General features: G+C 39.4%; 8 protein-coding genes across 8 annotated transcripts in view; 6 read left to right on the plus strand and 2 right to left on the minus strand.

Moving 5' to 3' along the window:
• LOC115630811 (protein Wnt-5) overlaps window positions 1-10,242 on the minus strand; it is a 59,148-nt gene extending 48,906 nt beyond the window's left edge. Inside the window, exons 1-3 of the mRNA XM_030527487.1 lie at window positions 10,226-10,242; window positions 8,766-9,184; window positions 7,540-8,735 (exon numbers count right to left, since the gene is read on the minus strand). Of these exons, the coding sequence (XP_030383347.1) occupies window positions 7,540-8,735; window positions 8,766-9,184; window positions 10,226-10,242 (1,632 nt within the window). The remainder of the gene's footprint in view (window positions 1-7,539; window positions 8,736-8,765; window positions 9,185-10,225) is intronic.
• A 1,941-nt stretch (window positions 10,243-12,183) lies between these two features.
• Window positions 12,184-12,683, plus strand: LOC115620065 (probable salivary secreted peptide). Its single transcript, XM_030513212.1, has one exon. The coding sequence runs from the start codon at window positions 12,249-12,251 to the stop codon at window positions 12,603-12,605; it is 357 nt and encodes a 118-aa protein (XP_030369072.1). The 5' UTR covers window positions 12,184-12,248; the 3' UTR covers window positions 12,606-12,683.
• A 279-nt stretch (window positions 12,684-12,962) lies between these two features.
• Window positions 12,963-13,467, plus strand: LOC115631399 (probable salivary secreted peptide). The gene is made up of 2 exons (XM_030528125.1): window positions 12,963-13,182; window positions 13,251-13,467. Exons 1-2 carry the CDS (start codon window positions 12,979-12,981, stop codon window positions 13,422-13,424), a joined length of 378 nt encoding a protein of 125 aa, XP_030383985.1. The 5' UTR covers window positions 12,963-12,978; the 3' UTR covers window positions 13,425-13,467.
• A 309-nt stretch (window positions 13,468-13,776) lies between these two features.
• Window positions 13,777-14,139, plus strand: LOC115630948. The gene has a single exon (XM_030527558.1). It carries the CDS (start codon window positions 13,777-13,779, stop codon window positions 14,137-14,139), a length of 363 nt encoding a protein of 120 aa, XP_030383418.1.
• A 622-nt stretch (window positions 14,140-14,761) lies between these two features.
• Window positions 14,762-15,332, plus strand: LOC115631389. Its single transcript, XM_030528114.1, has 2 exons — window positions 14,762-14,954; window positions 15,013-15,332. Exons 1-2 carry the CDS (start codon window positions 14,772-14,774, stop codon window positions 15,232-15,234), a joined length of 405 nt encoding a protein of 134 aa, XP_030383974.1. The 5' UTR covers window positions 14,762-14,771; the 3' UTR covers window positions 15,235-15,332.
• A 130-nt stretch (window positions 15,333-15,462) lies between these two features.
• LOC115631410 (probable salivary secreted peptide) lies at window positions 15,463-18,071 on the minus strand. The gene is made up of 2 exons (XM_030528137.1): window positions 17,606-18,071; window positions 15,463-15,789 (listed from the first exon to the last, which is right to left on the minus strand). Exons 1-2 carry the CDS (start codon window positions 17,792-17,794, stop codon window positions 15,613-15,615), a joined length of 366 nt encoding a protein of 121 aa, XP_030383997.1. The 5' UTR covers window positions 17,795-18,071; the 3' UTR covers window positions 15,463-15,612.
• An 802-nt stretch (window positions 18,072-18,873) lies between these two features.
• Window positions 18,874-19,379, plus strand: LOC115633971. Its single transcript, XM_030531492.1, has 2 exons — window positions 18,874-19,096; window positions 19,166-19,379. The coding sequence occupies exons 1-2, from the start codon at window positions 18,923-18,925 to the stop codon at window positions 19,343-19,345; spliced, it is 354 nt and encodes a 117-aa protein (XP_030387352.1). The 5' UTR covers window positions 18,874-18,922; the 3' UTR covers window positions 19,346-19,379.
• Window positions 19,380-21,945: 2,566 nt separating this feature from the next.
• Window positions 21,946-22,480, plus strand: LOC115634058. Its single transcript, XM_030531601.1, has 2 exons — window positions 21,946-22,138; window positions 22,208-22,480. Exons 1-2 carry the CDS (start codon window positions 21,965-21,967, stop codon window positions 22,382-22,384), a joined length of 351 nt encoding a protein of 116 aa, XP_030387461.1. The 5' UTR covers window positions 21,946-21,964; the 3' UTR covers window positions 22,385-22,480.
• The last annotated feature ends 4,163 nt before the right edge of the window (window positions 22,481-26,643 follow it).

Consider the following 26,643-nt stretch of genomic DNA (forward strand, 5'->3'; position numbering starts at 1 on the left):
ACCATTTAAGAATGCATTAAGTGAGGACCGTCAGTCAAAATGTACAGAATGCTTTATATCTGTACGCTTATCTCTGAAAGATAAACCTGGTCGAGGTATGCGAATTCGTAGCAATATCAAGTATTTTAATTCTAATTTCGGACCGGTCAGTTCTTGTTCCAAGTCCAACATATTTGCACATATATTCCCCGAAGGGTTACAGGATATACTCGTCCTTGAAAACCCGAACAAGCAGAAGGAAGTGTAATAGACCCCATGTAATAGGAGCTACTATTTTTGATCAGCATGAAGAGACGAGTCGATTATATGTATCATCAAAACTTGTTCACCATAGGAGCCTTCTTATAACCAAACAATTTTTTGTAACTAAGAAAGGTTGGTTAGGTTGGTTATATTATATACATATATTTATATAATTGCTATACAGAGTATTCAAGGATCATTCTGTCACAACATATAGCCGCACAATATTTTAGTTGTCGACGGTATCACAAAATTTAGGGATTAAGATTTCTGACTAACGTTTTTGAATCAATAACCATGGCCTACTGCTACAAAGAAGATGCTGCCATCATAAAAATACATTCAAAAATATTTTAGTCTGACCAAAACCATCTTGAGAATTGAAACATAAGATAGTTTAGAGAGTTTATTAGTTGTACAATTTCATAATTCTCTAGAATTAGAGTGGAGATTAAATTGAGTTTGAATTTGTTGAACGATATGGCGGTAATAAAATGTGTTCGTCATGTTTCGTTCTTCTTCGTGCTTGTATAATTGCAAACTCAGAAAACAACAAACATTTTGTGGAGTGACATTTCTTCCTATAAAATGTCCATTTCTTACAGCAATAAGTCGATTTGGCGATAGAAATGGTACACAAATGTTTTGGATAAGCCCCAAGATAATGCTCAAGATAACATTTTTTGGTATTACAAAATATACAGCTGTTTATCATTTAAAGACTTAAAAGTTCTTCCTCAAGTTTTCTTTTCTCAGCCATCAACTTCATAATGTGCTCCATCGAGACTACGAGGCTCTCCAGCACTACTTCAATTTCACTCGCCCGCTCGTTTAGACTGTAGGAAGTAAACGGTGATCCGAATATGTTGGAGTACTATTGAACTATTGAACGTACCGTGCTAAGCCAGCTCGAACATCCGTTTCAGGAAACAGATTTTCCATTTCCCATTTGAAAAAGAAATTAAAGCAAATCAACAGAAAATGTTGCAGTAAGAATGCAATTTCTTCTTACTTACTCTGTCATTTGTAGTTCTTTCTGACCTATACTATGAACATGTTCATCCTCGTCTGATAAGCTTTCTGGTTGTGGTTCCACTTCATACTCAGTTTTGGGTTTGCGCCAAAAACAAACGTACTTTTCAATCATTCGCTTGAGATTTCTCCAAACCACCTGATCCTCAATTTCAATCTTATGCTTCACCTCAGCATACGTATAGAGGATGATGGCCAGAAAAATATTCTGCCATTGAGAAGAACTTTTTTGTAACATAATTGAATCCATTGATTCTAGTACTTACCAGAAATAAGATATAAATAGTCAGTATTAGAGCTAAGAAATAGAGTGCTGCGACAAATGTATTTGAAGCACTCAAGGGCCCATAGTGCAGGTCGGCTAACAGGATTCGCATTACGGAATAAATAGATGACAAGTTAGATAAAAACTCTTCGGACACTGTCCCAAATAGGATTTTCCCCATTTGGGAATACGCTGAGAGAACGACCAAAAATACAATAATGAAGGCACCCAACTCTTTACCGCACTGAAAAATAAAGAAGCTTGGATATATGGATATATTTTGATCGCTTCACTTTGAATTGGACTTTCATACCCTTCTCAAGGTGATCGCGAATTGTATCAATGTCTGGTAGAATGTTATAAAGTGGATTATCTTGAAACATACGATAAATGCCAATAGTGCCATGATGTTTAAATATATGTTCCAAACCAGGAGCAATTCATCCAAACTGAGGTACACCATGCGATTATCATCAAATAGTTTTGCGATCATCTTAACATAGGAACGATGCCAAAAGTTATACAACAACGCGGCATAGGCACACTAACAATGTAGTCGTGATTAATGGTGAAAAGATTATGACATGGATATTATCGTATGGGTCCTTACAATTAAAAGGAGAACATCAGTCCAATTCAGAAAGTTTCGGAGGTAGGTGGCAAGTCCAAGTGACCTTAATTCGCCAATTTCTATATACGTATAGTACACGATGATTATGTAGAAAATTATGGATGATACAAGAATGGGTTTGGATTGAATATTTAGGAAACAGTACTCGGGAATCACTTCAATGTAATATGAGGACACTATCAAACCAGTAGGTTGGATCTCGAAGACCAATCTATAAATGTTATATACATCTTAAATGTTGTGAAATCGTGAATGAAATACGTTTCATTTCGCATACTTTATGACCTGAAATAGGTCGACTGCGTCATTGTAGACATTCATCTCCACAATGACACAACGCGTGCCTCGATCTATCCATTCATCGTTGTAGAGACTGATAATTAGCTTCTTATTATCTTCATATTCGTTGAAAAACTTCACAGAATAACCACCACCTCGATAAATGTGGACCTTCCCCATCAGCCAAGTGGTATATAACTCGGAATTCGTACCAAAGGTGTAGCTAAGTAAATCCAATACTTTCATAGAAATATCTAACCTACATACGATTCTATGCCCAAAGACATCTTACCCTTTATAATCGTCGGAATCTTCCATCGCAAAGGAGTATTCAGGGTAGCATACTTCCGAATACGATCCGCCTAAATATACATAGCTGCTATCGCAATTAATTGGCTTGACACGTATTTGGCGCATTCTGAAGCCCCCTAGGACCGCGTTTACACTCATATAATTGTCAGAATCCGTCGTTCTTGCAGGTGGTAAGGTATCGTCATAGTGTATGTTGTATAAGAAGTTATAGTACAAGAAATCCCAAATATCGCCAATATTGGTGACGTGAGTAAAATTGATAACCTTTGTCGGCGTTACGGTGAAATCCTCGTTGGTAAAAGAATTTAAGGTCATTTCATTGAAATAGTACATGTACCGAGACTGCACTGATCCCGTGTCTATAAAAAGGAGGACTTCACATACGGGGTTGGTTATTGGATGAAACCTCCAGAACTTACAGAATTGCGCGCACACCAGAAAAACAATATACACGAGGAATTGAAATATGGTATTTCTCAGATCCCCTTCGGTACGGTACTGAACTTTATAGCTTATCTTTTGTTTCCCATCAACATTAGTATTAACAGTTACTTCGGGTGCTGTCGTACCTGGATTTGTTGGGGGTGCACTCATTTTTGGAACGTACGACAATATAATTTGATTTATATGCTAGAGTTGGTAAAAGAGTCTGGTGTTAATTGCTATTACTATTATATTATTGTGAAAGTTTAAATAGCTGACACATTAGTACAAAGCTACTTTTCCAGTTTAGAGCAATAGAGAAATACCCTGCGGGCAAAGCTTGGGCAGAGAGTACAGTTATGGATATAACTTTATTTCAAATTGGCCGATCATGACAAAACTTGGTACAGGTACTTGCCAAATTTGATTGAGAAATTGTATTACGGGAGTTATGGGAAACCACTTATAGCGAGGGAGTGGGGGGGGGGAGTTCTTTATGTATTAAGGCATGAAGTGATTTCGAGATATGAGTGATAACACAAACGGTGTTACGGAAAATATCCAATTGTGTCAGTGAGCGAGCTCAAATATTTGGTTTGAAAATCTTTGGAAAATCTGATGTAACGCGATTTAAATTCACTGCAATTAGTAATTCCATTAGTAATTCAAAGTTAATCGAGAGATGTCAATCGAAGATATTGAGAACCATCACATACGGAGTGAAAATATCCGGGAAGATTTAAATGTAGGATCTGTTAAAGATGAAATCGCCAAGGCGAACGCAAAGTACCAGCTTAAGCTTCGGAACCATCCAAATGGACTTGCGCAGAATTGAACTTGGCAGGCTAGCCATACAAGACTCGGGCGAAGAGACCTCCCCATCCCAACAGCTAGGGCCGTAATTCAAATATTTAATTGTAATTAATTAAAGAACTATATTAAATTGAGATTTGACTAATTATGGTAAGTCACTGATTCGATAAATAAAGAAAACTTTAAAACAGAAATTCAAGGCTTCTTGGCAGTTGCTTTTACCCAAGGGAAGAAGTACATCTAACTATTGCTTAACATTCAATTAAAAGGATGTAATCGAAATTGTTAAATAACAAGAGTGAGCAAGAAGCTTTTCAACAATTTATTTGCTATTATTTTTCTTAAAGAAATCACAGCCAGTCTAGGAATTTATGGGAAGTACATATAATTGACACTATTCGATTGTGAAAGCATGTAATCCAAAAGGGAAAAACGTAAATTGAGAAAAATTAAAAGTTCCAAAAGGACTTGTCGGTTTCTGTCTCGCTTGCCTCTCTAGAGCTCTTGTCGACAAACACAAACACGCACTATAATAGTAATAATATACTCCATGTATGTATACTATATTGCTTTTCATTAAATTTAACTTAATTAAATGCAGCCGAATTAAATCAGAAATAAATATGTAAGGACTAGCGTAATAACTTAAAAGTAATATTGTACTTATAACGGCAGGATAAGTCAATAAAATAAAATAGCTAAATATTATTACATATTTGATACATCAATATATTCAGTTTGTTATATATAAGAGCCTAAGAAAGGACGGACATTACTTTAAGAAACTGCAGTCCATTACGCTAATAACTGTCTACTATTTATTTTCAAATTGAAATCATTCTGTAAGGTTCTCGGTCCCCTTTAATATTTGCTTGCTGTTCAGTGAGACTGCAAAATAAATGTGGCAGTTATAGTAAGTATGTTGCAACGCTGCTGAATGCAACTGCGACCGCATAATTGCGACAAAAGCAAATAAACAAATGACCTCAAGTACAGAGGTCGCTTTCGTGGCAACAAGAAAATGAAGAATGCGCTCTGTTTGCGTTTTGTTTGCTCAACCAGCTGCACGAATGCGAAATGAGAGCAGCAGTAGCACCAGCAGCAGTAGCAGCAGCAGTAGTAGTAGCAGCAGCAGTAGCAGCAGCAGTAGAGTCCGCAGTCGCAATGTCAAACAAAAGCGAAAAATGGCGAGAAAGTGCAAGGCATTCAGGAAAGGTGACCAACTGCAATGGCAGCCAGGCCTGGCCTGGCACGACACGAAACGACACGCCGCCCACAACCCATGTCCCCAATCCGTTTGAGGGCAACCATTGCAGATTGTTTTTTATTTTCACTTCTTTGCTTTGTCCAGATGGTTTACTGCGAGTCTGCGTGAGCCTCGCAGCATCGCAGCATCGCAGCGAACGAATGTGCGGATACGCCGCGTCAGCTTTTGCGCAGACAATCGCCATGACGGAGGACATATTTGTTGCTGGCAACAAAGTAGGCGACTCGTGACTTGCGACAAGGAGGACCTACGTCTCTTCTCTCATGGTTGGCAATGGACGCGAAGCGGAACTGCAGTCTTTTACCGCCACTGCCACGCAGTTGCAGGAACGGATATCCCTCCTCATTTTTTGTGTGTATAGTACAGTGTACACGATTTGTGTTTGTTGTGGCGTTGGGAAAAGGCTGCTGCACACAAAGGATAAGGCGGGCGGCTGGCGTTCGCTCGCCTTCTTCTTTACGTTTACGACCGTTTTGCCAGCAAAGTTGGCTCGCACGTGTTCCACCATCTGAGCGCCTGTCCGCTCGTCCGCCATTCGTGTGTACATCTGCGTGAATATGGCGTTAAAAACTTTATATAACACAGAAATGAAATGCACAGCAGAGCGATTTTCATTCTTTTTTATTTTTTATTGTTGTTGTTGTTGTTGCTGTTGCAACAATCTGCTGCCCTTTTAGTTGTGCGCATATTTCGCTTTGTTTTGCAGCCGCACGCCTGCGGCCAAGGGAGTACTCCAGCGTTGAACTAAAAGCGAGCTGAATGGAAAGGTGTGCGAGTTTTTCTTCTGTGCATGCAAAAAATGCAGTTGGGTGGCCAGCTGGCACCCACCATCAAGGGCGCAGATTTGTGCAATAAAGCTAAAAGTAGATTGCATTTTTATAAAATATGATGCACTTCAAAAGGACGAAGCCACCTAGACGCAGCTACAAAACCAAATCTCCGCCTCACGCTAAATATCCGGCTTGCGGCCAGAGCGAATGAAATTCCCCCAAAGAGCTCGATTCGTAATTAGATATTATTGTAATTTGTATAGGAATATTCTCTTTAGTCAAAAGTTATCCATTACTGCGTTTGTCTATACAACAACAGTATTGTTTGTTGACACACATAAATTAGGCAAAAACTTTTTACGCTGATATGAATTTTTTAATGTCCATAGAATTTCGCTGATGAATATTTCAGCCCATAAAAAATATACAGGAGTTGGTTAAATTTCATCGAATTTGGATGTAAAATCCACCTTGCCAGCTGTGTAGAAATGTGTCATCAGAAAACCACATTGATATACAACATTTGAATTTTAACAAGCCGTGCCAGACCATAATCAGTGCACTATAGAATAATATAGCTACTATACATTTTTTGGTTTATTTCCTTGGTTATTGTAACCACTTGTTAATAGTCTCTCAAGCCAACCAGAAGTCTCATCTACATCGGCACTCTATATTTTAATGTTTATTATGATTAAATGGCTAAATCGACTAAAAAGGGCTAGATACAGGGTGCTCAAGAGCCAAAATAGTATGACGCTAGCTTTCTAGCTTCCTTGAAGTCATTTGGATTCACTTTAATTATTACCACAACTCTAATAAAAATGGCTGAACTATTTTTCATTGTAGCTCACTATATAAATTTCCATGAAATTCGACATCACGAAAAATCCCGATATCACAAGAATTCACGATTCGCCAGATATGCTAAGAAAATATCGAGATCGCCAAATTGTTTGTCTATTGTTTATGATTGTTATGTGATATGAAAAGTAAATAATTGATTGTGTTATTCAAAGAATTTTTACTCTATATGTCCCTAAAGTCCCTAAACTAAGTTTTCTTTCTTGACACCGAGAAGAATAGTAAAGAAATATTTTAAAATATTCTGCAAGATTATATTGTAGCACTAGATTATATAAATATTCCACCACTAGATAAAATGCTGAAGAGTGTAATTCAGAACAAAGGTCGTGCGACCAAAAAAGTACCTAACATTTCAATGAAGTGCCAAACAAATGTTTCGTGAATGTGCGTGAGTGTAACAGCTTATTTGTAACACGCACATCTCTAGTACAGAGTACTTGAAAGGGGTAAGCAGGCGATTTTATCATTCAGATTTTTTTCCTTTTTTCAATTTTTGAAATGTTTTGCAAAGTTGCGTACAAAGAGGGAGTGAAAAGCCATTCATTACAAGATACGGGCCGCCTTTGGTTTAGGATAGAGCATAGTTTTAAGTGTTTAACTGGTAGTTCTATTGAATAGAGGATGTACGTGGACTCACCTGTATGGCAGCACGGGCGCCTCGACTAATGGCTGGCATGACACTGGTGTGCAGTACGCATTGCTTTTTTTGGCCGTAGGTGAGGCCATCGACATGGTAACAGTTATCCGGATTTAAATCTATGGGCTCGGAGTAGGCTGGCACCGTTGGACTCGGTGTGGTTTCGTTGTCGTGCTCATTGGGCGCCACCATGCCATATTGCTCCATGTTGGCCAACATAAATTCGCGCCCGCTGGCCACTCCGGCCGATGTCATTACGATGTCTTGTGCGAAAAAGTCGGCCGGCGCCGGCGCACGAAATTTTTCCACGGAGATGACGGCGCGACCCGGTAGGCCCCCTCCAATATTCCGCCGACGATGCTGCGATCGAGCCACACGCGAAAGCAGCTGCAGTTCGGTCTCCTCCGCGGGAGGCATCGTGTCGTTGGCTTGCAAATGCACCTTGAAGGAGTCGGGTATCTCAATGGAGACGGCGAAGCGTTTAGTGTTATTGATGGTCTGGATTATGGGCTCGAAGTGCGGTCGAATGAATTCGGCCTGTCCGCGGAACCACTCATCCCGCTCACGCTGTCGCTGCTGTTCCTCCCGCTGCCGCTGTCTTTTGCACTTGAGGGATTCAGGATTCCGCAGGCAAACGGGCCGCTTTGTGGTGCGCTTTGGTGTTGGCTCTGGGGTAGTGGTTGGCATTGTAGTTGTAGGTGTAGTGCTTGGAGTGGTCGAGCTAGTCGTTGTCGTCATCTGTGCCTCGTTCAGCAGATGTACCTGAGGCACAATTGCAATCTTTCCACGGTCCTTGCCATCTCCTGCTGCTGGTCTGCCGCTGCCAGCGCCAAGCGGCTGCAGGAAAGAGGACAGACTGTCGCTTTCGTCTTCATTATGATAGTAGCCACCGAAGGGTTGCTGACCCGGAGTGTGCGCACCCTGTGGAACCTTGCGAGTGGGTGGCGCTATGGGCGCCGCATACTGAAATATCGGACGTTGTGGGCGCTTTGACGCCGTTGCCGAGTTCGTTGGCTGCTTCGCCTTATCCTTCTGCAGACTGGGAAATTTCACGAACTTGGATTCAAAGTTATTGTTGCTTTTGGTCATGTTGTGCAAGAAGAGAATGTGCTTCTTCAGGTCGTCAATGTTGGAGGTCGGATCTGGAGGCGGTGTGGTGGTCGATGTGGTTGTTGTGCTGCGTCGTCGTGTGCTCGCTGCCGCAGCGCGGGTGGTGCTCGTTAGACGAGCGGGTGTGGGTATTGGACCCCCGCCCCATCGAGGGTCGGGCGAGGCATTCTTCAGTGCCATGGGCACTATAAATTTACGGTCCTCATCGGTGAGGCTGGCGGGAAGGCCGTTCTCATCGGTATCCTCGTCCAGTAGTATAATTTGTTTCAGATCCATTTCCTCTTGGATGGGGTGAACACGTCGAGCTTGGGCGCTCGGTGGTTCCAGCGGTACCTTTTTCGTAAGGTCAGCTTTTACATAACCGGTTTCAGAGTCCCTCAAGTCCACGGGCTTGATGAAGGTGCCCAATTTTCGGAGCCCTTCCTGATGCATATAGGCCTGTTCATCTTTTGTGATGTTCAGAGGTATGCTTGTGTTTGCCAGCACCTCTTGTTGGTTACCGAATTCAATGAATGGCGACTTCAGGCCCAGACAGCTGCAATTGGAGGAAAGAGGGAAATAGAGGGTCAAATAAATGTTTCAATGCTCTTAAATTGATAAATGGTCACTACTTGGTCACTATATTTAAGGCTTTGTTCAGTTGTCGGTGAATGGCGCCGCACACCCCATCCATACACACCTAGTTCGGCCGATTAGGCTGGCCAACCTTTTGGGTCTTCTTTGAGCCAACAAAGCGTAAAATGAAATTGTGAAAATCAAATATTGAAAATTAAAATAAAAAACTATCGCACTCAAACCTGGCACAAAGCAAGGCTGAGAAGAGGCGGAGATGAGCACTCAAGCCAGCTGCCAAAGTTAGTTGAAGTTTCATTTTTCTTGTCCAACTTTTCCATCAATTTTTCTTTCGGTTGAATCACGAAAATGGTTGTGTGTGCTTCATAGTTTCTGTCGCTGGTTGGATCTTTCTCTCATTTCTTTGCAGCCTCGATAGAGCCATAAAAGTTGGATGTGTTTCAGGGTTTATCAATTTAATGTTCAAATGGCAGCGCATCTTATCAGCCCTAAATTGTTATTGTCTCCAGCTCTGGTTTACTGGCGTCATGTGCCTGTCTGGCGCAGAGCCACTTTTCTGTTGACTTCTCCTGTTATCTGGTTACGCGGCCCAAGCATGTCTCGTGATTAATTTCTCTCCATTCAAATGCGCACGTAGGGACGGAGCTCACCATTTTACATTTTGTTTAAATTAGGAAAAATGGTTCGACTTCAGCCTCGGCTTCGGCTTCAGACTCCAATCAGAACGCCATCAATTTCGAATTGAAAATTGAAATAGGCACCAGCAGACTCCCAAGACACTAATCATTTAATTAAGTGAAAGTGGCGCCATGGCAGTCTTTAGAAAGTCTTCAGAACGGCATTTTAGCGCTGCCTGTGGCAGTAAGATTAAAATATCTAAGGGAATAAATACTCTGACTATACATAGCTCAGTTGAATGCACGCAAATGATTTAAATACTAGACTTATTGCGTAAGAAGCGCGGACATGAATCCACACAAGTAATTTGAACACCCCTCCTCACCGGAGCAACGATGTCATGTTTCGGATGAGAACTTAAAGAGAAGAGAAAAAATATAGCCCTTTATCGACTGCCGAGATATATTCCGAGTTATATTTTGATTTGACTGAAGACTATTTTGTGGTTTCACCTTTTACACCGATAAAAAATTCTTCTCCACCACATTGATTGACTTTTTTACATTTTTGATGTTCTACTTCAACTTCTTTAAAAAACTATGCACCATAAAATAGGAATGACATTACAAATAAAATAAGACTTTTCTTAAACAAGAGAGGACGCTCCAGTCGAGCCACACCAACAGTGCAATACCCTATACCCAGACCATCTACATAAAATTATCAATTTTCATTTTAAATGTCATCCAAATTGGTAAATTCTAAGAAATGTTATTAGCGAAATCTTCACTCCTCTTTCTTTCCTGCAGGAAGACCCTTTCTTTCTTCTTTTTAATTTTTTTTTTTGGCATAAGGCCGTTAATTTTTATAATATCTATTTTGAATTTTAAATATTAATTTGAAAGAGCATACATCAGGTACTTCGAATCAATATATAAAAACATTTCAGTAGCAGCGCTAAAAAAGTCAGATTTAAGGTCAGCTGTTTGTCTGTCAACATTTACGGAAAACTTTTATTCAACTTTGCAACACCTGGTATCCAAATCTTTATGATTGAAATTGAAAATAAAGGTCAAAGTATGGCAAAATAATTGTTTTTAAAAGATTTCGAATTATTGTTCGAATTCATTGTTATAGTTGTGGATTGTCCTTGTTATGTCTTATTTTAGAAAAAATCAAGCCGAAGTGTTCGTGTATTGTGGAGTGAAAAACTAAAAAAATGACTATGCAAATTTTTACTGCAAACTGTGATTTTAAACTTCTCGCTAACACTTTTTGCCCATTCACTTCATATTTCCCATTTTTAGCCAAATTTGAAGTTTAAAAATTTAATCCTAATGGATTTGTGGATCAATGAGAAGCGAAATGAAAAGGCGGTATTTAACTTGGATCCATCAAAACTATATATCAATTGATTTAAATGCCGAAATCATTAAGAAAATAAGGAGTTTTCCCCTAGGTACAACTATTATACAAAATCTACGTAATTGAAGAGAAAGCCTTCCAGTTGGCATTTGTCAAGCAAGATTATTGTTCCATCAGTCAATCGAATGGGACGACCACGACTGTCTTAACGGTTGAAATGAAAAATTGCAACGAATCTGGCCGATAATGAAGAAAACTATACAAGTCTCAGTGAAGAAGGCCAACAATACTGCTTTTGTATTTAAAGAATACTATTTCTACTTCAAGCACATCAAGCGAGATAAGAAAGAAACTGTCACTCTCAGAGCCGGTATCACTCGCTACAAGTGATTTTTGATTGAAAATTCCGCAGCCAAAGCCCAAATCAACAACATACGAGCATTAAAGAAATCAATAAAATTAGATTAATATAATGGTATTAATTTAATACCTATAATAAATCAGAATTTACGTTCGTTTATATTCAAATATGAAATAATAATAAGAAATCTAATCCTAATATGGGCGGTATAGGTGGGCGTGGTAGGATTGACTTGAAATTTTGCTTACTTTCTTTAACTGCTAATATAATCAATTCCACCAAAATTCAGCTTTCTAGCTATAATATTAGACTTTATGGCAAATATAATTCCCAACGGGTTGGAGGCATTAATAGACGTTATTGCATAGTTTTTTCTTAGTTTATGTTGAAATTATAACGTTGTATTTTAAAATATCTTTATTTCATTTTATAAAATTATATTATATTTATGCAAAGAAAAGGTAATGTGGCCCAATGTGCAATACACAAATTTAAATAACACGTTGAGATCGAAGAAACGAACTAATATTAGCCGTTCGAATCAATTCGACGCAGAAAATATGAAATATCGCAATACGTTGGAATCTGAGATGGGATTGATCATTTAAAGTTCTTTTGTTCGACGTCAAAGTCACTTCAACTCTCGCAATACCTACATTTCAATATATGTATATAGTATAGTATGATGTGGAAAATCGTCGCATTGCTTGTCGTTGTGTTGGCGTTGTCCTTGCAGGAAGTTCGGAGTAAAGGCACCGAATTTGGCGTTCGCATACCGATGGACTTTCTACTGACCCGTTACAATATGGCAGAACCGGGAAAATTTCTACGCATCACCGAAAAAGATTGGACTTTCGAGCAAACAGCGCCCAAGCCACACTCTATAAGCGCCATTATCGTATTGGATAGTTATGAGAAGAGCGAAGGAAATACGGTGGCATTATTAAAGGGCGGGCCAGGAAGCCAATTCGCCAAGTTACACGCAAAGAGCCAGCGAGGTCATGGATTCAATTTCACCATCGATGTCTATGGACATTGACAGAAATTGTAATCGCAATTGGAAATTCTAGAAAATGACGCGTGTTTGTCAAGAATAAATGTTTTCTAAATTTTGCAACACCTCGTTGAGACACTGCTCGAGATTGTTCATTGGGGGCCATTTCTATCAGCGGGGCATTGCGTTTGGTATTTTGGATAAGATAAAATACCTTGTACATTGTTCAATTAGAACAATTATAGAGTTTTGAAAACATCACTCAATCGCACATAAGCAAGACAGCGCCCTTGATATGAAAGCGATTTGTTGAGCACGTAAACGGTGCCTAACTATCTGCCTGATAATGCTGGCGATTTTGCAATAAAAGACCAATACTAGGCGACACACGCAACACTTGAACGCTTTGAGTCTAGCCATGAATAGATCCTCTACAAGTATTTGCCTTGTGGCTTTGGTCAGCTTGGTGCTGGGCAGTGTGTTTGTGGCCTCCGTATCCGCCGGCAACGATTACCTGTGGGGCGAAATAGGACCAAACGATTATAAGTTGGCCAAAGATACGGTTAAGAAGGCCTTTGTGCTTGGTCTGGTGCAGTCAAAGAAATATGTGTTTAAACAATCCGTAAGTCTGCAGAGCAATTGATATTCATGCTAAGCTCTAATTTGGCTTGTATCTATCTCCATCGATAGAACAATTTAGATGCTCTGACCATCACAGCCATCCGGGTTACGGATAAGAAAAGCAGCGATGGTGCCACGGCTCAGCTCACCAGTGGGGGTCCCGGATCGAAGGGGGCGACCATAACCTTCAAATCACAGCGTGGTAAAGGCATTAAGGATGTTGTCGAGATTTGGGGTCGTTAAGCAGTTGTTCTCGATCGGTAAATAAAGATGAGAAACCAATCAATCAGATGTGTGTTGCAATTCATGCTTCTCTTACGGTTCGCCGCCTCCCCTTGAAGTTAGTTAGCTACTTTTTGTTTGCTATTGACATAGTAGCGTGGAAGAACAGTTACAAGCTGTTTCAACACAATGCAGCTAGAGGCCACATCTGGCTGGGCGGGTTGGCGCTCAGATATTGTTGTCGCCGGCACTTAATTGTCAAATTATCAAAGTAGGCCAAGAGACAGTCGTTACGACAGGGCCTATAAAAGCTCGTGCCCGCCGAGGCAGCAGCATCAGTAACGTTTTGTCTTCAAATTCAAACCAAACTAAAATGCAGAGTACGGTGTTCGTTCTTCTTGCAAGCGTCTGCTTGATTCAGGTGCAGGGTCTGGGCTTCAACAGCGAACCAAATGACTACACTTGGGGAGCGAAAGTTACCGGCGACACTCTAATTGCAAGCGAGGTCGTAGTTCGGAACAAGGCGCCACTGCAGACCGTGACAAGAACCTACGTTCTGACACAGGCAGGCACCGCCAAGATCATTAGTTATATTCGCATCAGAGACTTGAAGAAAATGCGTGGCGCCACAGCAGAGATTACAGCCGGCGGCGTCGGCTCCGACACAGTCACCATCAGATTCACCTCCGCACGTAGCGCGGGCATCAAATCACAGGTTGAAATCTGGGGACAGTAATATAGCAAAAAAAAATATGTGCGTGTCTAGATACAAATTTTTCTTTATATTGTAATTTAATTAAAATAATACAATAGTTGTTTTCCTGAACTTAACTTGAGTTGCAATTTCTATACATATACTTGTATAAATGGCCGGTGTGTGTAGCCATCTGGACTGACTTTCGATCAGTTCCCAACTTCTCCGTAGATCAACCATTTGCTATTTGGGGGAGTACATTCGAATATCTTCTCAACTGTGTAGTGCTGATAAAAAAAATAATAATAATGTGCTTCAAAAGCTGACGGTGTTCATGAAACAAATCACATTAACAAACAGCATGTGCCCCACAAGCGCTTCACTACTTGATAAGATTTCTTTCTGTCCATCACACGTAGCTAATCAGAAGAGTTGCTGAATCATGCCCTTAGCCGATAGTTAAGAGCATGGAATGGTCACAATTTTCAGAATACAAACATACACATTCTGATAAATTGATATCCTTAAATATTTGGCATGCTAAGTACTTTATAGTAAATTCTTGCTTTAACGTCCGCGAGTGGCGTGCAAAATGAGCGTGAAAACAAAGTACGAGTTCGTTTTTAGAAACAAGTTACGCTTAGATTGTTAGTGTATTTCGGTTTCCTCAAGAGATGAATCTGGTGTTGGTTTTCTTTTGCAATTTGTGCATCGTCACTATCCTCTATGAAACAACAGCTACGTGTACAATATATGGTTCCAAAGAACCTGGTGACGAGCTTCTACATCACGAGCACGTTTTCAGAGCCCCACATGGTCAAGTGGCTCAGTCGTACGATGTCGTCTTTCCGAAGAAGGTTCGTCGGCGAATTATTCTTGAATATTGAAACTCATGCCGATATACATATTTCTCAGGGCAAGCGCAATGAGAAGGTCATAACAGCTATAGTGGCGTCCGATCTGAGCCCACGCAATAATGCAACCACATCCATTAAGTCGGGTGGTCCTGGAAAAAACTATGTAACGGTTCATCTTAAGGCACTTCCTCGGAAGTTTATGAATTATATAATACTAATCTATGGCAGGATCAGTGAGGCGAATCTGGATAATTTAGTAAAGGGACGAAGTAAATTATAATGATGTCGTGAACTTTATAGTGTAAAGTGCTTAAGAATTCGGCGGTCTCTTTGCGAGCTTCTCATCAATACATATGTACAAGTATTTCTCAAATGCAATATTATTAATACAAGCTTTAATTATTTTACAAAAATGCACAAAAATATTGTTGCTTTCCGATTCCAATAAATAATCACCACTTCTGGTTTACATAATTAGAACGACTTTTTATTATGAAACCTCTTTGTAATGCTTAAATATATTGTAGGTTGTGTATTTAAATTATTTTACGAGTTTGTTTTTATCATTTTCTGCCTATGCAATAAGTATGTATTTATTTATATAGTAAATTATATATTTATTTTAATTCATTCTTAGTGTTTGGATTGTTGTGCACAACTATTTTCCATAGATTTCCACGCGGAATATCAACCCGTAATTGTACTGCGACTGCAGCTTAATGTTTACAAAATTAAAGCCCGGCCCTCCGGAATATATCGTTGCATGGCCGCCAGTGTTGTTGGTTACTTGATCGAGGGCCCGTATACCCGTTATGATGCGGCCATTACCGATGCCCTGCAGAGTGGGAAGCATAGTGAAAGGTGATCAGAGAAAGTACATTGCAACTCATACGACCATATTTAAACTCTGCAATTCCGTATTATTCTGACTTCAAAACATAATGCCAATAAATTGATTTTATGAAGAAAAAAACGTGTAGACAATTTAAAGAAAGAAACTCTTGTTTCCAATAATATTTAAACACCGAGCGGGGTTTTTTTTCACCATATACTATAAATTACAAAATAAACTGTTTAATACAAAGAATAAAAAGTGATTAAGTGTTTTCACATTGAACTTCTTTCGAGAAGAATTAATAGTTAATACTTTTGACGTAGTTCAAATAACATTTACTCTTTTTTTTCAAGGCATTATTTTATTCAATAAACCATTTCACAGTATGTAATATAAATATGGTCGCAAGAAGGTTTATTTACATGCCGTTCAGACAGGGATTTAAATATCACCAATTTTAGAATTTTTGAAAATTTATATCCCGTTCCAAGCAGCAATATCGAACTTATCGAACAACTACTATCTTAAACGCTTCTTCGTCATTTGTTTTATGGTTCTTCTTCCTTGTTTACAAACACTATTTATAGAAAATATGCTAGAGTACGAGGTGATTCATTTAATGCGGCAGTCAGTGGGTCAGACAGGGCTAATCTTTACATACATTACCCATTTGTCTAGACTTGACTCGCGTACATTGTGTGCAACAAGTATTACTTCAGAATTTGCACACGAGTCTGAACACTACAGTGGAGCAAGCTGATTGAAAAAGGGCCTCCATTCTATACTCTACAAGCGTGAAACACTCAAATAAAAATACGCCACTTCCTCAATGCTTATCAAAGTCTGCGTTTCGCAAATTTGCAAAATCGTTTCCGGCTCGTCGAAAACAGATCGCCATTTCAGCGAATAAGTAGTGGCATAAAAAGCATAAAAGAAGCTTGAACAGATACGAGCAAACATATAAATAAAAACAACAACAATAAGAAAAAAACACAAGAGAGTATAGTACAGTCGAAAAACCTGAACCCAAAAGAACTTTCGCTTTTGCTAAAAAAAAATTGACACACTATACAAGATTTACAATAATGGACAAGATTGTCAAAGTACTGAAGAGCGTCCTATTAGAGCCATTTTGGACAAGCACTTGAACATCTATACTGATCAGATAGATATACTATATACTCTTTGTAGGGTACTCTCTGCCTGTTCCATACATTTGCACATACATATATACGAATAGGATACTTTGTAAGAACTTTCGCTTTTGCTAAAAAAAATTGGCATACAAATTACTGTAGAGCATCATATTGGAGCCGTTTTGGACATCCAGTCGAACATCGATCAGAAATATATACTATATATAGGGTACCCTCTGCCTGTTCCATACATTTGCACATATATACGAATAGGATACCATGTAAGGGTTAATTTGTGAGCATTTGGCTGTAAACAGAAGCGATTGCGAGAAAATGCGAATTGAATGGAAAGCAACCTTGAGATACATAGCAAGCAGTGCGCAATTGGGGTGCAGAGCAACAGAGCACAGAATAGGCGATAAGCAAGCCCCTACATATACAAGTATGTACATCATAAGTAGCTGAAAAGTGAGCGCCGTTAAACCTTGAGAGAAAGTGACAGCCGGACGCGATACTAAGGCGTGCTGACCACACATGCTGCCACATATACGCACACACACACGCACACATGCACACACACACACACACACCAGCTAGCATACACTTGCGTTTGCAATTGAAGATGTTTAACGAGAAGAAGGAGCGCCTAAAATATTACACTACAACCAATTGCCGCTTACGTTCTTCGGATATTTAATCTCATGGTTTACATATTTGCCCGGCGATGAGGCATTCACCACGTTCTCAGAGTGCAGCAGCTGCGCCGAATTCGAGATGTTGCCCCATGTGCTCGAAACGGCATACGCGGTGGCCACACAACAGGCAATTAGAATGAGATGCGAGAGCGGCAAACCGTGGCTAAGCGTCATTTCCACAATTTCTGTGTGCAGGGGGAAAACTCCTTGATAATCGTACTGGCGATATTTTTAGAATTTGTTGAACTTGGTGCTGGTTTCTAATTTGTTATTGTTGTTGCTGTTGCTGTTACTGTTGCTTTTGCTGCTACTGTTGCGGTTGCTGCTTCGAGTAAATTTCTATTATCGTCGCATGTGCGTTTTGTATAAAAAGAGACGCTTATCAGTTTTTGCGTAGTGTCCGTTCTGTGGGTTCTTCTAATGCGCTACTGTGGCGAGCTCTTCTATATACATATATATATATATATATATATATATATATATACACAAGTACTATATATAGTATGTATATATTTTGAACGCGTTGCAACCGCTCGTGTTAAGTACAGATTTAAAACTAATTCATGGTGGTGAGCGCGAGTTGTTTTCAAGTCTATAGCCAACGCCAACAACATCAACAAGACGAGATTATTTTCAACTTAGAATGGAAAGGCAAACCAGTGAGCCAGGGTTTCTATATAGATCCACTCAAATGCTTATCAACAGCGTGAGTGCAAACACTCGAGCTATGTCCGCATGCGATGGCGCAAAATTTCACGCATACGACAAATTTATTTCAAAAATTTAATCTGATTCCTGCAAGAACTCGATTAATAATTGTCATCAAGTCTCTTGCAATTTTTTTTTTTTTTGAATTGTGTTCGACACATCTGGACTTCATGGATAAGGGAAATAAAAGTAGCTTAATCGCTTAAGAAAGTGGAAATCAGATCATCCTCAAAAGAGTCTGGCTCATAGAATTCGACACGATTGATCGCTATGGCCACAAAACTCATATGTAATATTGTGATTTTTATTTTTTCGTCGGGGATTTCTCACAAAAATTGCAATCAAATGAATAGTCTGGGCAGCCAGTCTACTCGACTGATAAGCTCGTACTTCATTTGAATTATGCCGCCTATAAATAAGTGTCCCAATAGATAATTGAATGATATTCTATCGCTTCTCGTGTCTTTCTCTTTACTTGTATATATTATTTATAGCTAGGTTGTCAGACAATTTCGCTATATAAATCGAAATTGGTGCCCTAAAAGGTAACAGTTGTGCACTACTTCTTAGCGTGTAAATAACTTTGAAACGAAAATGAAGGTTCTGCAGCTTGTGATCGTCTTCTCCGGCATTTTGGCCATCGCTTATGCGGCCAATGCAACTTGGGGATCTAAAACTAACCAGTCCGTGCTCGCCAACACCCAAAACTTGACCGTCAACAAGGGTGCCAATCAATACCAAAGCTCAAGCATTTCTTTCCCAGCCAACGTAAGTTTTTCTAGACTACAAATACGTACTATCCGCTGCAGAAATTCATGCAATTTGTTTTCCCCACAGGGCCAGATTAATACCAAGATCATCACCTACATTAATGTCATAGACAGATTCGCCAACAGCTCTGGCCCAACCGCAACCCTCTGGTCTGGTGGTCCCGGTTTCACGTTCGCCACCATCAATTTAAAGAGTCAATACAACCAGGGCATCAATGTAACAGCGCAGTTCTGGGTTCAGAATTAATTTTTATTACGATATAAAAGCATTTGAAAGTATACTCAATGGTTGTGTTATTGAATTTTGTATCACATATTTTTAGGCGCTCGCTAATTTCTGTTCGCTTTCAAAACAGAGTTGCTTTCTTCCGCCGCTGTTAACATCGATGATTGGTTTATAACTGATATATTTTACCAATAGAAATGATTCTCCCCCTATATGCAGAGACTGGTGCTCCACATCGTAATTACGACAGATTCGTACAGGGGGCCAAATAACAAACAAATTAAAGAAGCGTGCCTTGTTCAAGTTATTGTAGAACTGGAACTAACTAATTATGTTAATTTGAGCGGCATGAATACCTCAACACAAAGCATTTATTACTTTCCCCCATGTTTCGTGCCCTTATCATGCTGCCTTTTGTGCAGAATACATTCAATTGGACAAGTCATTGAAATCAGCTAGACTCCTTTACTATAGTACTTGATTCTTTGTTCTGTACTCTTTCTTTGCCAAACTAATTAAAATGGTTTTAAAAAAAATTTGTAAAAAATACAAAATAACAGATTGTAACGTTGCACTTCAACACTTAAATAAATAAGAAACTAAGTTCATTTGCTGCTCAGTTCATGAATAAAAGCAACGACTGAACAAGTAAGTTGAAATGTTCTTGAACGAAATGAAGGAATAAATGAATGAAATAATTGAAAAGTTAAGAGACACACTACTTAGGCTATCACTCTGAACTAAAGTGTCACTTTTAACATTGTACCAGACCCTATCAAGCATTTCCTGTGTCGGAATTCTATTTAACTCTGTGCACTCCAAATCACATAAAGTATATTACATATACAGTACTCGGTCGGTAATGGCAAAGAATTATTTGTGAATGAGTAAATAGACAGACTTATTATTGAAAATTTACAACAAATTGTGTTTTTTTTTACCTCAATAAACGATTATAAAATAAGCTTTTGTAAATAATAACCGTATAATTAAAGTTAAGAAAAATAAGACTTAATAAGCAATTTACTTAGTATCTTTTAAAACTCAGTAAAACAAAACATTTTCAAACTCAAAGAAATACCATAGAATTCCACATAGATATGGATTAATCTTATAATTCACTAGAAACTGCAAATTTGTTCGGTATCCATAACATAAAACCTGTTGTCCAATAGGTTCTGCACTAAAAATATTCACTTCGTGTTATAGGAAGATCCGTTGTTGTCCTTATCAGTTATGCTATTACAACAAGAAAGAACGCTACAGTCGAGCAAGCCCGACAGTGTAATACCCTGTAAACTTCCGTCACTGAGTTATATGCGCCCATAGCAGCAGCAAAAAGAGGAAGAAGAAGAGCGAACTTGTTGCTGCAGTTTGTGGGGGTTGTACTGGCGAAAATTTGTTTTGCTAATAACTTTTCTTAAAATTGACCGAATTGAATAAAATTGAACAACAATAGACAATTATATATAAATTATGTGTGCAAAGTTTGGTTGAGGTAGCATTTGAAATGTGGACGCTATTGACGAAATTCTGCAGCGGGGGAAGGGGGGAAAATTAAAAAAAAAAACATAAACTCGTCCTTACTCGGACCTAGGAGAATCTGGATGCCAACTTTGGTTATTCTAGCTTTTATAGTTTCTGAGATCCTCGCGTTCATCCAGACGGACAGACGGACGGACAGACGGACGGACAGACGGACGGACATGTCTAGATCGATTTCTCTCGTCATGCTGATCAAGAATATATATACTTTATGGGGTCGAAGATGCTTCCTTCTGTATGTTACATACTTTGCACAAACCTAATATACCCTTTTTACCCTACGGGTACAGGGTATAAAAATGTATTTAACCAAAAAGTAGTTTCGGAAAGCTATAACTCTGGTTCCTTGGCCCTACCTGTGTGCGAGTTGTGCTCGAAAGAAAAACACTGTACGATATTTCTTTGCACATTAAGAATATATACTATACACATATTTTTATTGAGCGACTACTCTGACTACTCAGCAATAAATAAAAATTTACACACTTTTTTTGCAAATCAAGATCAGATCTCTTCTATGAAATCAGTCAGATTCTATTCTATTAACTTATTTGATTTCTTTAGATAGATATTCCGTGAATTTCATTCGAACTTGAAATCTGATTGCAAGATATCTGCTTGTCACCACTTCAAACTTTTTTCTAGCAACAAATCATATACTTGTATATCATCCGACATGGAAGCGTGTAAAGTACGGTCCTAATCAGTTCCTTATTCGATATTGAATAGCTGCTTGCCCAGATGTTAGCCACTCGAGCGCCATGTGAGTCAATTATTTTGCCATCAGTTGGCAAACAAGAGCGGGAAGAAGCAAAGCAAAGCGCGTAACTTATCATTGTCTCTGATAAGAATGGTTAGAGAGGGGGCCTTTCTGCGCCACCTGGGAGACATGGCATTGTCTACGCCAGCTCTCTGTCTTCCTCTCTCTGATAAGCTTAGGGAAAGAAACAAAAAATTGAAAGTTAATTAAAATGTGTTTGTAAACAGCATTAGTCATGAGCGCAGTCTCTGGTTACAGAGAGCCGACATTCTCCTATAAAAGTAAACGAATTCGCACGGTTGGCACAATTCGAAATATCCATTGAACGACTCAAGATGAAATTCCTACTCAGCTGTGTCTTCCTGCTAGCTTTGGCCGCTGCGTGCCAAGCCTTCAGTTCTAGCTGGGGTGTTAGAAACAGTTCCGATCTTTTGCTATCAAGCCAAAGGGAGGTGCGCGCTCCTATTAAGAACAACTATTGGAGCATCAATATAGACTTCCCACGAGCGGTAAGTCAATGGAAAAGACAGGCGTGTAATAAAACAATAAAGTCTCGTTGTTAATTTTCAATCTTGCAGGGCACCACAAATGTGCGCAATATTTCGGCTGTCTATGTTTACGACAACTTCAGAAATAGCTCCGGCGCCACGCCCAGTCTGTGGTCTGGTGGCCCAGGATATCGTTTCGCGCAGGTTAACCTACGCAGTCAGGTCAACCGTGGCGTGGACTCAACCGTCGAGATCTGGGGACGTTAATTTTAAAGTGCAAGAATAGAGTGTAAAAGAAATTGACAGCAGCTTAAGCGGCTTGGTGTTAAAATCAAATATAAATAAAATGCCGCTTAATTGACATCTAATTGCTTTTTTATCTGCTGCCAGACAGCGGCAGACTTCGGCACAGACTATGGCCATTAGCAGCGTTTTCGTGGCAGACATCGTAAATTTCGACCGAGATGTCAAGCAAATGTAAACATACTATACATATCGTTAAACGCTCGTAAAAAAAATTCTACGACAGCAAAATCGAATGCAATTAACGCAATCCGCTCCTTTTACGACGTCGCTGCCACTACTACTAGCAGACTACATACTACTCATTCGGGGGGGAAAATCACTTAAAACGCCATCGTAGCACCATGACTGCATTTTATTTCTCCGTTTTTCCGTCTTTCCGTCTTTGCGTCTTTGCGTCTTTGTCAGGCAACAAAATTTTCATTGCATGCTGCATGAAGTGAATAAAATAAACACGCCAACTCACCATTTCAGCACCCTTCCGTTCCCTTCCCTTCCTTTTCTACTCCCATTCCCATATCACGGGTGGCGTTTGCTCTGCTATCCTGCCGTCTTGCTGTCCTGCTGTCCTACTATTGATATTGACACACGCCGAGGCCGGGCTTCGTTAAAAAGCCATAACCGCATGCGTGACTGCTGGACTGACTGTATAGCTGACTGTATAGCTGACTGTGTGACTGCCTGACTGACTGACTGGTCGATCGGTTGGCTGCTTGTGCGTGGAATTTAAAGCTAAGCCCCCATAAATCTGTTGCGTGCACAACACTTCACGTCACTTCATTCGCATCGAACCCAAATCGAATGCATTGCCCTCTTGCTCTCCTTCTTGTCTCTCTCCCTCTCTCTCTCTCTCTCTCCCTGTGTGTGATGAACGACAAACAAGTGCATGTGTAAACATGTCTTAGCATGCCATAAAATGTTGCGCTTGTTTTAGGCGGATTTTCATACGAGTATAGTTGATGTGTGTTCATTCTTCATTCCGCGGTCGCGAAAATGCTTCTGGTCTGGATTTTCTCAGTCTCAACAGCTGCCACCGCAGCAGCACAACTGCACTTAAAAGGCATTCAATATTTCATGCGGCAATTTTCGCGGTGTATGCTTGCATGTGGGTAAAGGTGTGAACAGACTGGTGAGCCCACTGTGCAGCCCTATCGCTGAGAGATGCTTCCTATAAAACATGCATTAACAACATATGCTCGCAAATTTTCACGCAACTTGCGAAATTCGCCAACAGCATTCTCAAGATGCTCCAATTTGCTTGAGTAATGCTACTAATTTCGCATCAGCACGAGCTGCCGAGCTGCCAGAGACTACATCATCAGATACATACATATACTATGTATGTACTATGTATTCAAAATATATTTACTAGACACGTGCACTGAGAGAAATTAGCTCGTTAGCCGTACTGTTTATTTTATATCAATCAAATGTGATTTTTTGAACAATTGCTTTTTCATTATGATTTTTGATTTATTATTGTTTATTATTAAAACTTTTATAGAGAAATGTTTCCAACACCAAAACAGCAAACGGACAGCAACAGGGCATGTCAAATTTTCTCACGTGTTTGATAGGGCCCTAATAATTTGTTATTACCTTTCTATATTTTCTCCATTTCATAGTTGAAAGTTATTGCAAAATTGTTACTCTGTGAATGAGTTGGCAGCAATATATATTTGTATTTATTATTGATAAATTGCGGTTTATGAATGAAAAAATCATCGACATACACCATAAAAGACTGAGTTGAAAACTCGACAAATAAGATCAGCTACAGTTAGTCTAAAAGACATTTTTGTTAAATCCCAAAAACTAAATAGGGTATCTTTCCCAATGCAAATGTATTATGCTAGGAATATCAGAATGTGAGTTTGCTCCTGACTAGACACTCGGTTCGAATCACTTCAGAAGCATGATTGAAATTTCAAAGTAATCATAAAGTTTAATAATTGTCTAACCTTGGACAAATCTTAAATAAAAGATTAAAGATTTACAAAAAATATATATACAAGTATATATTCCAATAATTGGTATTAAAGGTACAAATAAATTGATTTCCCTTTCCACCATCGAAATTCTTGTTTCTATAAAATTATTGATATTTTGTTTGTTTAGTTTGCGATCCAATATCAAAAAGAAATTATTCACTTTATATGATTATGCTCAAATACTTGTATATACTTATACGAGTATCCCGTGAAACAAACGTCACTTTTGTTTTCGGAAACCTGCTAAATATACTTCAGTAGCTCCACTGAACTGATATTATTTTTGTGTCCATAATCTACATATGTGTAGTTGTTGTGTATTGTACAGCTTTATAAAATAAATCTGCATTTAGAAGCTATAGCGCGTCCAGTACTGTGCATTCTACTTACAAATTAAATATTAAAAATATTAAAAATTCAAATATAATTCACACAAAAGTTAGAGCGAATTTTTGAGGAAATGAATGAGTGAAAGCTTTTGACCTATTTTCTCTAAGTGTACGTACGTGTAAATACAGACTTACAATACAGGCTTGTTGTTATTGTCGCTACAAACTTTCCCGGCATTTGCATCGTGCAAAATGTTGCAAATATTTGTTCTTTAATTAAATGTTTTGTGCAACTTAAAGCGCCATTTGCCGAAAACAAAAGCAACATTATTCCGTTTAATTTACTTTGCTGCTTTTCCCCGGCTCCGATAACGGAATCAAAATGGTAAATAAAGCAGAGCAGTTTACTTGCATTTCAGCAGTATGGGGCCTAATTAATGAGAAATATATAACATCATAGCCTTCTGATAAGATGCCTTTCCACAGCCAAGGCTTATATGTGCATCTGAATTTCAGGAGTGACAAGCAGGGTGGGGAAAATGAATAGCTCTGACTACTTGCCTAATAGGTAAGTACTTTAAATGGAAACAATTTTGATAGCTGCTGCAATTTTAATGAATATATGGCTGCAGTTAGGCCATTTCAAGTGCCAGCATTTCCATTTCTACTTGTATTCAAGTTCCGTTTCAATTACTTCGACAACACGAGAAGTGGCATCACGAATCTAATATCATTTCAGCTTATTGTTCAACAATTTCAAGTTGATTTGATTGCAAGCATTTGGCAGTAGACCCGGTCATAAAATATGCAGCAATAACTTCAGGTTTGATTTGATTTGCTCATTCACCCAAGACAGAAGCAGCACAAATCCAGTGCCTACATGCATACTCGTATGGGTGTGTGGGTGTGTGTGTGTGTGTGTGGATTTTAAATTGAAATCTAAAGTATTAAGGTGAAAATGAAAAATGTGCCCCCTCGAATGCGCCGCGTCATGCGGCAGTGGCAGAGCTGAACAAAGTAAAAAAAAGCCAGCACACCAGCACACCACGCCAGCCCAAATAGTTGGTTAGCTGCATTGCATGACTGCCAACAATTGCCACAAAATGCAGTGTTGCACAGAAAGGGAAAAAATTTCAAACAAAATGAAAAAACAGGAGTGTAAAAAATCCTATGTAGCTTAAAATCGCGCGAGCCCCAGCGTTGCCGGCCCACGCAGTTACAAGTACCTGAAGATCTCGCGGCCCCTTTTGACCCGCGGCTGTGGCGTATTCGGCTGTATTCGTGGTTTGCCACCATACCGCCAACTGATTGATTTGCAATTGCAATGAAGACAATGGAGCTCAATAAATGCAAAGGCTGAGAGGGAGACGGGGATGGAGACAGAGACATTGGCAGTCGAAGGAGCGACAGATAAAAATGAAATAAAAAATTTAATTTGATTATTGCGCTTATAAAACTTCAATGAATGGCCCTCGCAATTGTCGAACTCATCGTCCTCCAGTCCTCCTCGAGAATTGAACTTTCGGGTTGCCACGAACTGTTTGCATTAAGCTTTATTGCCAGCGATAAGGTCGCAGGCCGCAACTGTCGTCGGTAGTGGCAAGACTGGGAACATTTTTTTTCTCATTTCTGACGCCGCACAGGCAGTGTGGCTTTTGACGGGCACGGTCTGCCAAGCTGCTTGCCTAATAGGGTCAATTGTGTCGGCAGCCAAAATGCACAAAACTCTCGACTTGGTTCGTTTTCGTAACAAATTAAACTTTGGCGCGCACAGCAAGACTGCGGGCTCCACACACACACACACACACACACACACACACACACACACACACACACACACACACACACACAAACACACAGATACTCACGCTCTGAAGCTGAAGATATTTGAGCCGAGATAGCC

Source organism: Scaptodrosophila lebanonensis, unplaced genomic scaffold, assembly GCF_003285725.1.
Source record: "Scaptodrosophila lebanonensis strain 11010-0011.00,11010-0021.00 unplaced genomic scaffold, SlebRS2 tig00000001-arrow-pilon, whole genome shotgun sequence".
Taxonomy (NCBI): domain Eukaryota; kingdom Metazoa; phylum Arthropoda; class Insecta; order Diptera; family Drosophilidae; genus Scaptodrosophila; species Scaptodrosophila lebanonensis.